A 14,826-nucleotide genomic window follows, 5' to 3' on the forward strand; every position below is an offset into this window, starting at 1 on the left:
CCCCCCCCTCTCTCTCTCTCTCTCTCTCTCTCTCTCTCTCTCTCTCTCTCTCTCTGTCTGCGCTCGCGCTCGCTCTTAAATGCCACCGAGGCCCACGCGGCCTGAACCGCACGGCACCGATGCCCGCGAAGAGGTCGGCGTCGGCGGCGTCCGTGCTGGCCCTCGTGGCCGGCGGCCGCCGCGCCGCGCGGGTCCGCCTCTGCCTCCGCCTCGCCTTGCCGCTCTCGTTCCTGCTCCTCCTCGCCGCGCTGCTCCGCTCCCAGCCCCTGTCGGCGCCGCCCGCCGCGCCGCCGCCCTCCGCGGGCCCCGCCAAGGTCGCCTTCCTCTTCCTCGTCCGCGCGGGCGTGCCCCTCGACTTCCTCTGGGACGCCTTCTTCCGCGTGAGCACCAAGCCTCCTCCTCCTCTCGGTTCGCTAGTTCGTTCTTCCCTGTTTGGACTATTCGATTGGTTCTGAACTTCCGATCACCGCGTGTTCGACAGAACGGCGAGGAGGGCAAGTTCTCGGTGTACGTCCACTCGGCGCCCGGGTTCAAGCTTGACCGCACCACCACGGGATCGTCGTACTTCTACGGGCGGCAGCTCGCGAGGAGTGTGAAGGTTCGTTTTATCCCTTCGTTTTTCTCTTGCTTCTGATGCGTTGGGGTATATCGACATGGGCACTCTCGGGGATACCTGGGTACGATTTGAGTAGCGGGGAATATGGTTTTGCCTTGCAGGTGGCGTGGGGCGAACCAACCATGGTGGAGGCGGAGAGGATATTGTTCGCCGCCGCGCTCGAGGATCCTGCGAACCAGCGCTTTGTTTTGCTCTCGGATAGGTAAGGGACATTCCCCCACACGGGATCGCCCTGATTTCGCCCGTACATAGTTCGATTTTATTGGGGATGGTCCACTGGTACATGATCAAATGTTCAGCTGTGCTTGTCAGACTCGTGATCGGTTTAATAGCGGTAGGTTTAGTAATGGCAAATCGTCAAGTGAACTTGTACGAAACCAGGAATTTGTACTTTGCAGAACTATGAAAAAGGCATTCTTTTTAGTGGTGCATTTAGATTTTGGTTTCCTGTTGTGGTGCTACTACTGTTTCCTTAGATGCTCTTTCACTATTGCTTGGCATCTGATAAGTGTTGTTCGCCAAAAAATAAGAAAAAAAATATTGCAATTGTCAAGGCATCCTGCAATTTCGCAAATGCCTTTTTCTTGGTTTCCCTTATGGGTGCTCACAGCTCACCTTGAAGAGTTTCCAGACTCCTCATGATGAATGGTCAGCATCTCTATATTCAGTATGTGTGATGTCTTTGTGTTGTAGTTTGAATTCCGATTTCCTTTTGTGTACCAATGTTTATTGTATTATTGTTGAACTTTGTATTTTCAATATCAACATTTCAAAACACCCTTTTCTACTGCAGCTGTGTTCCTATGTACAATTTCAGCTACATATATACTTACTTGATGGCTTCGCCTAAAAGTTTTGTTGACAGGTAAGAGTAAAAAGGTCATCTGAAATCTTGCAAGTCCTTGTTTGTTCCTAACTACATGCCATATTTCAACTTTTATTTCTCAAATTTTGTATGTCAATCATTTCCAGTTTTGTTGACAAGACAGAGAAGCGTTACAATCCAAGCATGTCGCCAGTTATCCCAAGGGGAAAATGGAGGAAAGGGTCGCAGGTTTCTTTAGTTTCTTGCCATTCTTGTTCTTACAATTGTTTCATTTGTATTCATAATTCAAGCTTTACCCTGAACCAAATATCCTCACATTTCAGTGGGTAGCATTAATCAGAAGACACGCAGAAGTAGTTGTTGGTGACAAACGTGTGTTGCAAGTATTCAGAAGGCATTGCAAGGTATATTGTTTTTTCATTGTTGTCGATACTCGAATATACTTGCCTAGCTTGATTTAGTCCTTTTCAATCCCTCATATTTTAACCCATTAAAAGAAGAATTAGCTATTAACCTGGTTAATAGGCATTTCCAAGTGCCCTTTTCAAATTCCCTCAGTATCCTTTGGAAGTGTTAGAACCTTTTAGGCTTGAACTACAATTAGTTTAGCAAACATGTTGATATAAGTACATAGCTTACCTTTATAGAATATATCGGTTATGGATAGACTAGTTTTCTTTTGTCCTTTTAGATAACGGTTAACCCAGCCTCTACATCCAACACAGATGTACACAGCCAGTGAGACTAGTTTTCTACCCCCTTGTTTGCAGATTGTTGAGGACTTACTGGGTTAAATAATCAAATGATCATATCTAATCAATTAAGAATGATAGCACCTGGTTCTCTGCTGCCTCCATGGCAATGATGTGTTTGTACATACATATTTATTTGACAAAATGCCAAGCAAGTTGCAGCATAATTGCCTAAGAAAAACTTTATCATATGTATATTTAGACTTGAGGTTTGGTTTTATAAATTTATTCCCTTTGACCCCAAAAGAATCAAATCCTCGTATCCCAAGGTAACTTTACTGGTGAGGGGGAAAAAGACTGTAGTGCCCCTCATTAAGAGACACACAGTATTGGTGGGTTGGTAGGTAAAGGGGTATTGAAGGGATGGAACTTCTTGATTTGTGGACCAAGGGTAAGTAAGAAGGTAGTAATTGATTTTTTTTGGGACGGAGGGAGTACATTTTGATAGCAATACTCTTCCTCATAGCCAATATCATCCAATACATGATTACTAGTATATTTATCTTATCCCATTGTTGGTTACTTGTAGAACTGTTCTCATACTCCATGAGAGCTGATTATTTTCTCATTAGATTAATCAAATTCCCATAAGTTGTGTAAAACTGAAAAAAATATTAATGGGGTTAAATAAGAAGGTAGTAATTGATTTATTTTGGGACAGAGGAGTACATTTTGATAGCAATACTCTTCCTCATAGCCGATATCATCCCATACATGATTACTAGTATATTTATCTTATCCCATTGTTGGTTACTTGTAGAACTGTTCTCATGCTCCATGAGAGCTGATTATTTTCTCATTAGATTAATCCAATTCCCATAAGTTGAGTAAAACTGAAAAAAATATTAATGGGGTTAAATTGTTCTTCTGCTGAATTAAGGCAACTGAGTGTATTAATTACGGTCCACTACTCCTACATATTCTTCAACATGTAGCACTAACGATTCTATTCAATTTGACCTATTTATTGCAGATGGTGGTAACTAAGGCTTTGCTTGGACAGAAGCCTTATTATGTGAGTTTTTAGTTTAATATGGATTTATTTTCAGTCTTGTTTGAAAAGAGGGGATCATTTTAACATACATAGGCATTAGGCAAATATCATGTATAATAACAGCAATTGGCTGTCTTCCAATTCTTAGCTTAAATGACACTCTTTTTGTACTATAGGCAGTAATAGACAACTTTGTGTATGTAATACTGTCCTTCGCTCAATGATATACTAATGTGAGTTTTTATTGTGCAGTCTCACATGTAGTTTTATATGACATGAATGGTCTTTTTTGTTTTCTCCTGTTCAACAAAATCAAATGATTTATCTCATTTTCATACCCTTCTAAGAAATGTTTCATTACGTAGTAAATATTATTGTTGTTCCCTGCATAATTATAGTTATCCATACCTCTGATTGTTAACCTCATTAAATATTATGCTTCTCTTGCAGCGAAGATTAGGGTTTGGACTTCGTCGAAAGCAGATATTGGTAAGTTTCAAGTGGTCACTTCTATTTATTCTCAAGCATGCTAACAACTTTCATATATTTATTTGACAAGGGAAGTTCAGATTGTCAGACTTGTTCATATATTTTCATAAGAAATGCTACCCTCAGCCACAAGCTGTTGCTTACATTGCAAAAGTTTCTTGCCGTTATTGAGACATGATATCCATGATAAACGTTGCAGAAAGGAGCTATTCGAATGGAACATGATTGCATCCCGGATGAACACTATGTGCAGACATTATTTTCTGTAAGGCTTGTTATTGCTAATATCGATTTGCAAGCTAGAGCTGACATGATCATAACATCAATTTATAGTATTTCTCATTCTTTTAATATTCTAGATCAATGGTCTTGAAAATGAACTGGAAAGAAGAACTTTGACCTATACATCATGGAACCAGTCATCAGATCCTAAAGATAAAATGACTTGGCATCCAATGACATTTGAATACGAGACAGCAAGTCCTGAGCAAATCAATTCGATAAAGGTAATCTCTGCAGATTTTGTTTTGGCAAATCTTCTTTTTTTATTGGCTTGTGAATGCTTAAAAATGGTCTAGCGTTTTATCTCTGTCTTTTTGCCTCCCAATTTGCAGATCACACAGGAAATTCAACTTAGATACTGTAATGTATTACCTTTTATTTGTCCTGAATAAATAAGCAATCTACTCAACATTTACCTGCATAGTAGAGGTCCTTTCCAGTTTGCGAGTTCAAACCTTTGTTGCAAGGAAAGTGTTTCCATGTTTATGTTTTAAGACTGGTTTCCCTGGCTTAGATAGTACCTGATGGTAAATTCCATCCTGTCAACAGAAAAGCTCTCTGATTGGCTTCTCAAGACAGACACCTCGTCCTGTAGTACAGGATCTCAACCTCATGTGGTGTATTATTTCTGTTAATTGATTCTCACAAAGTTTGTTTACACTTTGCAGGGCATCGATCATGTGAATTATCAGATGGAGCGCAGAACTGAGTGGTGCCAATGCAATGCCACGTCCGTTCCATGTTTTCTATTTGCCAGGAAGTTCTCCTATAGTGCAGCCATGCATCTATTAGAGGATGGGACGGTCGGTCCACTAAAATCTGCTCTATTGGCTTAACTATTAACAAAATTTTGGTCATACGAGTTCTCGTTTTTAGTTTATAGTCCATCAGCACCATTAGGTTCAGTATCATCTGCAGCTGAATCTGCGGGGTCATCCGAGTACCATAGTGTATTGGTAGTGTTCAGATTTGTGCATAGACCACTACTGGGAAAGAAGAGGTTTGATGTACAGAGCATCAGTTTTGAAACTTGTCAGCTCGGCTACATTTCGACATATGGAGGAAGGATCAGTATCTTGTGAGGAATGATGAAGCATGCTCAACCCTTCTCCCAAATGGTGTTTACATACTGATTACAGGATAGGAAAGCTGTAACAATATATTGATAAATGATCATATAGACATTAACCAAATTTATAGAGGAAAAGAAGTATGATTGTTATTCCATTCCTCCGCAAGAAAAAAAACCCAAGCAAGTTCTTAATCTCATAGTATTATTCAACTTATGCAAACGGGGAATAAATATGTACTCGCCAAGCCTTCAGCACACTGATTAATGGTTATGTTGTCCAATGTGAAATATCCTGCTAGCCACATGATCCGTGGGTCGTAACAAGAAACTATGTTTCAACGCGTTCCTCGTAGCAAAGTTCCATAAGCTAGAAACTAATCAGACTCGAACCTATGCTAGACACCTTCGCATGCCAAGATACCAGCCCAGGGGCAAACCAGCTAAAAATTTTATCGGGTTCATCTCCTCGCAGAGCAAGGTGAGCCATGATTGAGACAATGTTGAAGATTTAGGAATTTCGTCGAGATCAGCTGAACTCGATGAATAAGGCAAGCTCCTCTGTGCCAGCCGTGTTCTACTTACTCCTCTTGTAGATCCTGTGCAGAAAAGATTTTAAAACTTCTCGTACTGCTTCTTTCGGTTGCGCTTCAATGGCTGAGATCAGGCTTCCATAGCTCTCCTTTTCATACTCAGAAAACACCCGCTGAAAGAAAAGATCAAACCATATCACGCATGGTAAATGAATTTCTCATGGCAGGAAAGCATGCGGTAACTGTTAGAAAGAGAAACGAGTAAACAGATAGGTCACAACATTATCTGAGTAAGCATCTTGGTCGCTTGAACGCAGTATTTTTTTTTTTCTTATGCAAAGTGGCTGGATTATGGCATCTTTAGAAACATATTTTTGCAACGATTGAAAAACAATGAGACAAAAGTATACGTCTAGCCATCACTACATTTTAGATGCTAATGAATTTAGACATATATATAAAACATATTCATTAATCTATGGATAGATCTAGATAGAACCAAAACATCTTATAGTGTGGAGGAGAGAGAGAATCTTATATATAAAAAAATCTGTTCTCCAAAAATAAACAAAACAGTTAACAGGGAAACCTGGAGATCAAGTTCGTTATATAGATCCTTCACTTTGGCAACACAAGCAGGATCTGACTTCCCGTAATTTTCCTGCAAGCATGCCATTCAAAGAATAAAGACGTCATGCTTAACTATGCAATATAGTGCAGTATTGCGTGGGCCTTACAAACAAGACTTTTTTTTGCTTCTCATCAGCACGCTCGAGTGCTTGAACAAATAACCAAGAACACTTGAACTCTTCAATGTCACTTCCAATCTGTGATAAGATTGTTTGGGAATCAATTCAGAAGAACTTTTGATAGTACTAGAGTGATGAAATTTGTAATGATACTGCAAGTGATGTACTTGCCTTGCCAATAACTTCTGGTTCACCAAAACAGTCTAAATAATCGTCCTGGAAGGAAAATCTTACTAGTGATACCAGGATGAAAACAGAAAAACCAAAAAGAGAAAAGCGCTCAAGTGGAAAAGAGAATAAAAGTATAAAACATCAGGATGATCTTTACCTGGCTTTGAAAGTAGACACCCATTTCAACTAGGATGTGCTTCACTTGAACATAATCGTCCAATCTCTCCCCAAAAAACAGCAGTGCACAGGCAACCTTGTAAGGTTAAAAAAATTCTGCTGCTCGTGAATACCAACCAAAAACAACCACAAACTCAACCTCAATACAAGTGTATAGCATTTTCTCCACAATATGAATTGAAAAATGCCTGTTGTTTATAGAACCATTCATTTTGAGCTATATGTACTCCTGTTGGTTGTGTACACTTTTGTGGAGTGTAGAGGCCGCCAGAGCATCCATTATCTAAAAAATACTTATCCTGTTTGTGAGAAACCATGCTCACATGGTACAGTGAAAGCTGACCATTTGAATTAGGTTTCTAATTCTAATTTGATTAGATAAGTATTGGAACAATGTAAAGTAGTCACTAACAATGTAATATTCACAGAAGGTAGAAAACATTTCCAAGAGGCAGCAAAAGCAGAAACATTTTCAGTTTGCAGATATTGACGAGCAATCGCCTGAAGCGATGCTATAAAAATTTCAAAACATTACATAGGGGGCGTTATTTTTTACCGGAAGATAAAATGAATAGTAAGCTGTCTTGTATTCCACAATGCGCCTATATCTGCATAAAATTCCAAAATGACCATTACCAGGAAGAAGATTAAATATGAAACTGACAAATAAATGTCTTCTAGGGCACTGTGCAAGAACAGTATGTAAATGTTTTTTTTTTTCGGGAATATGCAGATTGTGCATCTTTGTATTAAGATCAGGGGTGCAAGTTCAGGCAATGTCAATGTCAGTATGGCGCAAGTTCAGGCAATGTCAATGTCAGTATGACACCGCTGAGAAATTCATGATCCAGTGACATACACATGTACATTATACTTGTTCAGATTTTTCCTTCCTTCATTTGTTGTAATTTGATCCAATAACTGGCCTGAAGTTGTCTGAAACTCAACCTAGGGAGGAAGCAAAAGCATAATGCTTCAGTAACGAAGTTGGTTCTCAAATACAGTGATAGAAATTCTAAGAATGTAAAACTACCTCGTTGAATAAATCTAGCAGATCAACATAGTAACTTTTCCCAAAAAAATAGCGCCTAAACATCCTTGAAATTTGGCTGCGAAGAACGAGTCCATCATTTATAGCTATGAGGCCGACCTGGTCAAGGTAGAAAATATGAACTAATCACCATTTAAGCAAAATATAAACAACATTTATCTACATATCTACATCATTCCTGGCATCTTGTGCTACTTACTAGATAATCAGGCAAATACCATGATCGCACCTGTCCCTATTGTGGAATTGCGCCATGCTTTCGTCAACATAAATAATATCTAAGACTGAGAACAATATTATGTTGCCCTTTCTTTAGTTGGTAGTATAAAAGTACAATATTCTAATGAACACTTGAGCATCTAAAGTATACATAAGGCCATTCTACGTGGGGGTAACAAGTTACTCCTACTTCACAAACCTTGGGAAGCCTAAACCAGCAGGGTTTTCCTCGTCGAGTTTGTGAGTTATCCATAATATCATCAAGAACCAGGAAATAGGCCTGAAGCTGCATGTTACTCAAAGAACAATTCAGTTTAGAAAACAATCTTGCTAGTATGGCCGTTTCATAATCCCCAGGTCGCTAAATCATACAAGTATCATATACCCATTCAATGCCCCAACCAAGGATGCATGCAAGAAACAATTCCTCCTCGCTCGGTTCAGTTTTGCCCGCAGCTTTCAGTAATTTGTAGCTGTCAACAACAGCTAAGCCACGGTTCAGTTTTCCTGTACAGGAGCAGATCTAAATCACTTGGCAACCACAAATACCAATGTGCCATTATCTCTAGCTCGTAGTAGGAAATATCATGTTTTGCTCAGTTGCTCACCACCAAGCACGTTGTAGTCCAGCATCTGTTGAGAGAGAAGGTTCAATAAAATTTTCAGCTGAATACTTTAACAAACAGTTGTACCAAAGCTAAACAGAAAAAAAAGATCCAATATTTCATAAACTGTAGTCTAATTAAGGACAGTGCGAAAAAACCTAGAGGAGTTACGAGTAGCACTGACGCTCTCGATCCACTGGACGGCGTCGTCGTTGAAGTCGAATGACGGGTCCTGGAGAAGCTCGGCCTTGAGGGTGTCGTACACCCGCCGGAACGTCGCGGCCGCCGTCTCAGCCGGCGGTTCGCTCGCCCCAGCCCCCTCGGCGGCCATAGACCCCCTCCGCCGCCCCGCGTGTGGTTGTCAAGCAGCGGCGGGCAGAGCGGAGCAGAGGAGAGACGATCGAAGAGCGTGCGGCCCGCCCAAACCGATGGCGATCGCGGCCGGTGCACGCGCGGCCAATCGATCTCCTGTGGTGTGGTGGTCGTGCTGCGTCGAGAACTTTTGTTTTTGTTTTGGCGGCTTCTTCGATTTGCTGCTTACTATGAATGCGGTGCGCGCAGCGCATGTGTGCGCGGAGCGACACCGGCGGCCGCCGCGGGGGGCGGGAGTGGGGAGGCGCTCTCGTGGGGTCGTCGTCGTCGTCCTCCTCCTCCTCGACGCCGCGATCAGACGGCGACGTGGTTTGTCGTCCCCGCCTGAAGGATCGGCACGTGTCTCACGGGAAATTTCTCCCGCATCTCTCCGCCGCTCCTTCGATCCTGAGGCCGTGAAGGACTCAAAAAGGTATTTCAGACTTGCAACACTGTCGAGTGTCGAGTTACAGCATTTCAGGCGTGCGTACGTTCAATCTCCAGGTAGAAAGGGATGAAGATTCATCCAAAAAATTCGAACTTGGGAACAGGTGAGGCAGCCCATGAATTGATGGGTAATATACTAGTAGAACAGCAGGATGAAATTGCTCTTGGCTGACCTAGCAAATAAAACTGGTTCTGAACTTCTGATGAACCATGGGCACTTGACGCTGGACTTATAGCTATACAAGAGCAATCCAGAGTTTCAGAGTCAGGGATGATCGTTTGCCTTTTTCAAAAAAAAAAAAACAAACACAAACAAACAACATATTTAAAACAAAAAATAATTTGTGAAAAAAATATGTTTTATTAGTGATCTGAAAGTTAGACTGGAAAATAAACTACAGTAAAAACCCTAAAATCAATTTTAAATGTAAGATTAAAATTTTAAATTTTGGCTTATGAACGTAAACAGAAGCGGAAAGATGAGTTGCAAAACTTCAGACTACTGTGGCGATTCTAGCTTCTAACTCTCGAGAACCAACAGCGGCAGAGGACAATTGCATGCTTGCAGTAAGGGTTGCCCTGGTTAAGCTTGCTCATCCGCGGAGAAGTGCTGTGAGTACCGCTGCGCCAATCCGCATAGGCCAAGGGTACCGCCCGTATGGATCATCACCACTTTGGTTTTACTGTCTCCAACGCACAGATCCACAGCTTGCTCCCAACCAGCTAAGGTGTACATTGGATCCAGCAGGACACCAGTTTGCTGCGCAATCTGGCGGCATAATGCAATTTCACCGTTCAGCACCTTGCCAAATCTGAAAAAGGAAAATGTCCCAATGGAAGCCAATAGTTGAGCGCAAGTTCTAAAGGCATGAGGACATAATTATTCACCAAAACGGATAAGAACCAGAATATCAAGTGCACTTCAATTGCAGATTAAATGTTACTACCGAGTAAATAAATTACTAAATACTAACAAGAAAATTATTACTTAGTAAATGAACACCCCCAAATCACAAATCATGAATATATCCCAAATGTTAACACACTCAGAATAAATTACAGAACATATCAAGCAAGCCATAAGCATCCAACTGCACAACACATTTTTTTGGTATGGAAATGCCTTGAAAATGACCCAGCATTGTATTGCATCGAACACTTGAGAAAGCAGCAAATATTTATTATTCAATAAAATGAATTCTCAGTAAAATGCTGCATATTTTAATTAATTGATTGAAGCATACCTTCTTGGTGAAAATCGTTCCACCCATTCAACTAAATTGTCACCAATATCATTTTCTCCCACCATTTCATGGCAGTTATGGCAAAGCTTCTTAAAGTCAGATATTAAAGCCTTCTCTCGTTCTTTATATCTTTCAAGTGTGTCAGCAAGCATGACAGCAGTTACTCTCCAAGGCAATCTGCAAGAATCATGAAAAAAAAACTGTGATCTATAGCAAAGACGCATGGAAAAAGCAACATCATAGACAAGGGAATACTAGGAGATGAACATTTTGATTGACATGGTTTTTAATTAGTATTGCTTAACCAAGTTAAAATACACCAAATATGTACCAGACATTAATGTATCCCTTTTTCTCTATGATAGATCAAGTGTAAGAACTGCTGTCATTGTTGTGCTTTAGATATTCCAAAAGTATCTCCAACATTAAGAAAGCCTTTATATTAAAGATATGGAGAATCATCATACCTCTCATACCATTAGGTAATCACAAAAGTTCAAAGTGTACAAAAGCTGAAATGATAATTCTCAATTTATTCTGACATGATGTAAAGTCAGTATATGCAGGTAGTATTAACAAACGCACCCTAGACATACCGCTCCAAGAGCTAACCCCACAGCCGTTGTGCCTGTCCCAGCATCTACCACGACATGAACATTCTCATGTTTCTGAAATGACGACAGATTGTAAAGGTATTCCACTAGCCGAATAACACCTGAAGGTACAAGAAAGCAAGGTAAAACATGCAAGATTTCCTTTACTTTTCTTCTGGACCCAAGCTAAAGGTTGCCGATTAACAAGTGAAAAGAAAAGAACACACTGTAGAAGCAAAATTGACTGCACTGATCCTAATACTCAAAGTGAAATTTTCGACCACAAAGCAAATATAGCAATAAAAGGACACATATGCATTCAAAGTTAGCGTATTAAATTATTCTGTTGTTGAAAAGTAATTTCTATTGATGAACATAACTTGAACTCAGGAGTTGAAGAAAAAAAACAGTTCATTACTTACCTAGCAATGCTTGGACATTACCAGCCCCTTCCTTAATAATAACAACTCTTCTCGAACCAATTTCACAATTGTCTTCATCTAAAACAAAATCCTCTCTGCCAATATCATCAGCCCATAACACTGTACCACCTGTACCTGCAACTTTTCTGGCATGGTCGTAAAGCATTTCATCTCTGTGTGCATACACTGACCGAGACACATATGTCACATTGCCGAACATCAAAGAGATCAGATTGTAGCCTGTCGGGACATCTGGCTGTTCACCTCTCAAGAGTATGTGTGGCCTCATTCCCCACTCAGCACAGTGGACCGCTAATGCAGCAAATAAAAAAAAAGTGAATGCTATGAGAAAAGCAACATTTATGTCAGACATACGAATTCAAGAAAGGAAAGCTTAATCAAGAGACAAATTTGCAGGACCAAGAGATCAATTTTGCACACATTTAGCGGAATGGTATCTTGCGGAAGTTTATATGATCCTAACCCATGTAACGAAACAACTTGGAATAAACAGACAGATTCAAGTGGAAAGAAGATAGCAAAAGGAGCAGTAATCACCAGTGGCCGCAGCATGGGCGCTCTGGCAACCCCCACATGTCACCTGCAATCCGAAGTCCAGAACAATGAAGATTATCTGATTGAAAAGCAAGATGGTGAAGGGGAATGCGGGCGGCGAGTACGGACAACGTCAGTAGCGCCACGGCGGCGCAGGAGCGGCAGGAGGGCGTCGAGCTTGCGGGCCTTGTTGCCATTGGCGAGCGGGTGGAGGAGGTCGTCGCGCACCACCTCGAACCTTGGGCTCCCCTCCTCTTCCCCCTTACCTCCGTGGCGCTTAGGCGCGGTGGTGAGGTTGGAGAAGGCGAGGTGGTGAGGAGGGGACGGCAGCGAGTGGGAGGGGCGGACGGAGATGGTGTGGACTTGGGTGGCCGGAGAAGGAAGCATCCACTCCGTGGCGGAGAGAAGGTTCGCAACGCCGGCGGCGAGCGCCGGCGCTGGCCGCATGAGATGGGCAGATGGCGGCGGCGGGAGACGGCCGCAGTCTACAGCTCGCGGGGTCACGTAAAGGCAAAGTACGCCTTCATGTGGCGTTGGCGGAGAGCGAAACAGAACAAGTCCCACCGCCGTTCTTCGTGCATACCGATGGTAAAGCGGCGTTTTTTCTTTGTTTATTTAAAAAAAATGTCATTGATTTTTTCTAAATTATAATGATCCATCTAGTATCATTTTTATAACTTTTAGTGATAATTTTTTAATAATATTTTAAACCAGTAATAAATTTGTAATTGTCTTTTTTTTTCTTTCTGACCATATTAGTTGTCAGCTTTTAGCATTTTATAAATTACTAATCAGTATATATGTTTTAAAAAAACTTATATAAAAGTTAATTATATCATATTTCTAAATTATATTTTTAACTTTATAGTGGTTAATCCATTATTTTATATCATGAAATAACTATAATAAAAAATAATTAATATATCGTCTTTCGTCTAACAAACACGTTCCTAACTTATATTTACATACACAAAACAGTGAAGTGAACTTTGCGGGAGACGGCAATCAAAATTTTAGTGACGTGATGGCATCATGCATGTGACATGCGGCAATTCAAGTGAGCATTCCATCTATTCTAAATTACCTTTGGATTTTTAGTCAAAATTAAGGAAAAATGTAAAATTAGATGAAGAATAATTATGATGATCGAGTTGAAGTGAGAAAACATGTAAAAAAGTTAAACAAGTTTATGATTGGTTAAGATGAAGTAGCCATATTTTAGGATAAATTTTAAATGCTAAAGATAACTCGGAGAAAATACTTACTACTCCCTCCGTTTTATAATGTAAGATGTTTGATTTTTTTTATGTTTGACCATTTGTTTTATTCAAAAAATTATAGAAATATCATTTATTTTACTTATTTTATTATCAAAAGAACTTTAAGTACAACTTGTCATTTTTTATATTTGTACTAAAATATTGAATTAGACGAATGGTCAAATGTTGCTTAAAAAAGTTAAATATCTTATATTATAAAACGAAGATAGTAACTGACAAATTTTAATAATATGTTCTAACGATAAGGATTCGAGCTCCAGTTCTAACTATTTAGTAGAGAAGAATAAATGGGAGAACAAATCGCCACTTGGAGACAACAACTAGCGATGGAAACATACCTATTGCCACGATGTCTTGTTCCCATCAGATACGCAAGTGATTGCCATGCCTTGATGGCACTATGGCAATCACCTCACAGCCAAGTGAAAGGCAATCAATATTGAGAGAGACTTTTTTTTTCCAGAAGAAAAAGGATTTACTCGGCTGAAACATGCAGGTTAATTATGTCTTGCAACCATCTTAGGCCATAGAGTAAACTAGGAGGAATTATTACACAATTGAACTAAATATTATATATGACCCTCTACAAATTCCATGTTCAAAGGAACCTTAATGGTGTAATTCCCAACGAATAAATACTAATTCGCTATCACATTCAGGAGCTTTTGATGGGATTGAAGGCCTGAATCTACAAATGCGCCTGCAGGTGATTGTCACCTATACAAAATTTAGTATTGCGAGTGAGAATATATTACAAAAGCAAGATATCCCTATCAAACAATTTCGAAGAAAAAGAAAGGAGAATACTTTTATTTGACTGAGAACAGCATGATGGGGCAGCAATATTACTAAGGAATTCATAAAGAGAAGAAAATTAAGAGATACCGACAACAAAAGAACGCACCAAAATTATTCTTATCGACGGATTGATACCTAACAAACGTGCTCCCTCCATTTTACTTTTGGTGTGATGTTTAACTATTCGGTGTATTAAAAAATAGTATAAATATAGAAAAAATAACTAATATTTAAAGTTAGTTTAATTAGTGATTGATAAACAGGTCCCAACAAAGTAAACGACATTAGCCTATATTTTTCGTAAGACAGAGGATCCAGTGTTATGTTAAAAGTCAATGATGTCTCATGTATTAGAAAATAAAGATATTACTTATGCTTTATATACCCTATATATGCGCGGCTGCATCTTCGAAAGGTACATTTTGTTCCTTGTATATTTCCAACTTTGTTAGTGTTTTTTTTATCTTTGCCAAGCCAGTGTCTAGGTGGTGTCCACTCTTAATTGCATTATTACTATGCGACAAAAACTAGTGGTCCTAAACCCTATCAAGATCCAGTTGCTTGGGTTCGTGCATTACGAGCAGCAGATTCCTACGTTAACCT

At 40.1% G+C, this 14,826-nt stretch overlaps 2 protein-coding genes across 2 annotated transcripts; one reads left to right on the forward strand and one right to left on the reverse strand.

Moving 5' to 3' along the window:
* LOC102706434 (glycosyltransferase BC10-like) lies at window positions 1-5,169 on the forward strand. The gene is made up of 11 exons (XM_015842172.2): window positions 1-380; window positions 482-598; window positions 718-818; window positions 1,410-1,481; window positions 1,589-1,670; window positions 1,766-1,846; window positions 3,168-3,209; window positions 3,639-3,677; window positions 3,877-3,942; window positions 4,037-4,183; window positions 4,628-5,169. The coding sequence occupies exons 1-11, from the start codon at window positions 120-122 to the stop codon at window positions 4,793-4,795; spliced, it is 1,176 nt and encodes a 391-aa protein (XP_015697658.2). The 5' UTR covers window positions 1-119; the 3' UTR covers window positions 4,796-5,169.
* Window positions 5,170-5,356: 187 nt separating this feature from the next.
* On the reverse strand, window positions 5,357-12,672 carry LOC102712672 (putative D-cysteine desulfhydrase 2, mitochondrial). Its single transcript, XM_040526940.1, has 19 exons — window positions 12,275-12,672; window positions 12,149-12,191; window positions 11,591-11,902; window positions 11,161-11,290; window positions 10,576-10,752; window positions 9,925-10,143; window positions 9,505-9,567; window positions 8,718-8,895; window positions 8,537-8,561; window positions 8,314-8,435; window positions 8,128-8,214; window positions 7,692-7,808; window positions 7,518-7,606; window positions 7,215-7,266; window positions 6,639-6,734; window positions 6,482-6,526; window positions 6,299-6,388; window positions 6,151-6,222; window positions 5,357-5,734 (listed from the first exon to the last, which is right to left on the reverse strand). Exons 1-19 carry the CDS (start codon window positions 12,590-12,592, stop codon window positions 5,606-5,608), a joined length of 2,364 nt encoding a protein of 787 aa, XP_040382874.1. The 5' UTR covers window positions 12,593-12,672; the 3' UTR covers window positions 5,357-5,605.
* Window positions 12,673-14,826: the final 2,154 nt, after the last annotated feature.

Source organism: Oryza brachyantha, chromosome 1 (assembly GCF_000231095.2).
Source record: "Oryza brachyantha chromosome 1, ObraRS2, whole genome shotgun sequence".
Classification (NCBI taxonomy): Eukaryota; Viridiplantae; Streptophyta; class Magnoliopsida; order Poales; family Poaceae; genus Oryza; species Oryza brachyantha.

What these genes read in the sequence shown, in the direction of transcription:
- LOC102706434 (XM_015842172.2), top strand. Translation starts at nt 120, where the DNA reads ATGCCCGCGAAGAGGTCGGCGTCGGCGGCGTCCGTGCTGGCCCTCGTG. An exon ending in CCTAAAAGTTTTGTTGACAG is followed by an intron (nt 1,482 to 1,588) that starts GTAAGAGTAAAA and finishes AATCATTTCCAG; the next exon opens with TTTTGTTGACAAGACAGAGA. An exon ending in ATGTGCAGACATTATTTTCT is followed by an intron (nt 3,943 to 4,036) that starts GTAAGGCTTGTT and finishes TTAATATTCTAG; the next exon opens with ATCAATGGTCTTGAAAATGA.
- LOC102712672 (XM_040526940.1), bottom strand. Translation starts at nt 12,592, where the DNA reads ATGCGGCCAGCGCCGGCGCTCGCCGCCGGCGTTGCGAACCTTCTCTCC. An exon ending in GAACGATTTTCACCAAGAAG is followed by an intron (nt 10,144 to 10,575) that starts GTATGCTTCAAT and finishes TTCCTTTTTCAG; the next exon opens with ATTTGGCAAGGTGCTGAACG. An exon ending in TGCTAGATTTATTCAACGAG is followed by an intron (nt 7,607 to 7,691) that starts GTAGTTTTACAT and finishes CTTCCTCCCTAG; the next exon opens with GTTGAGTTTCAGACAACTTC.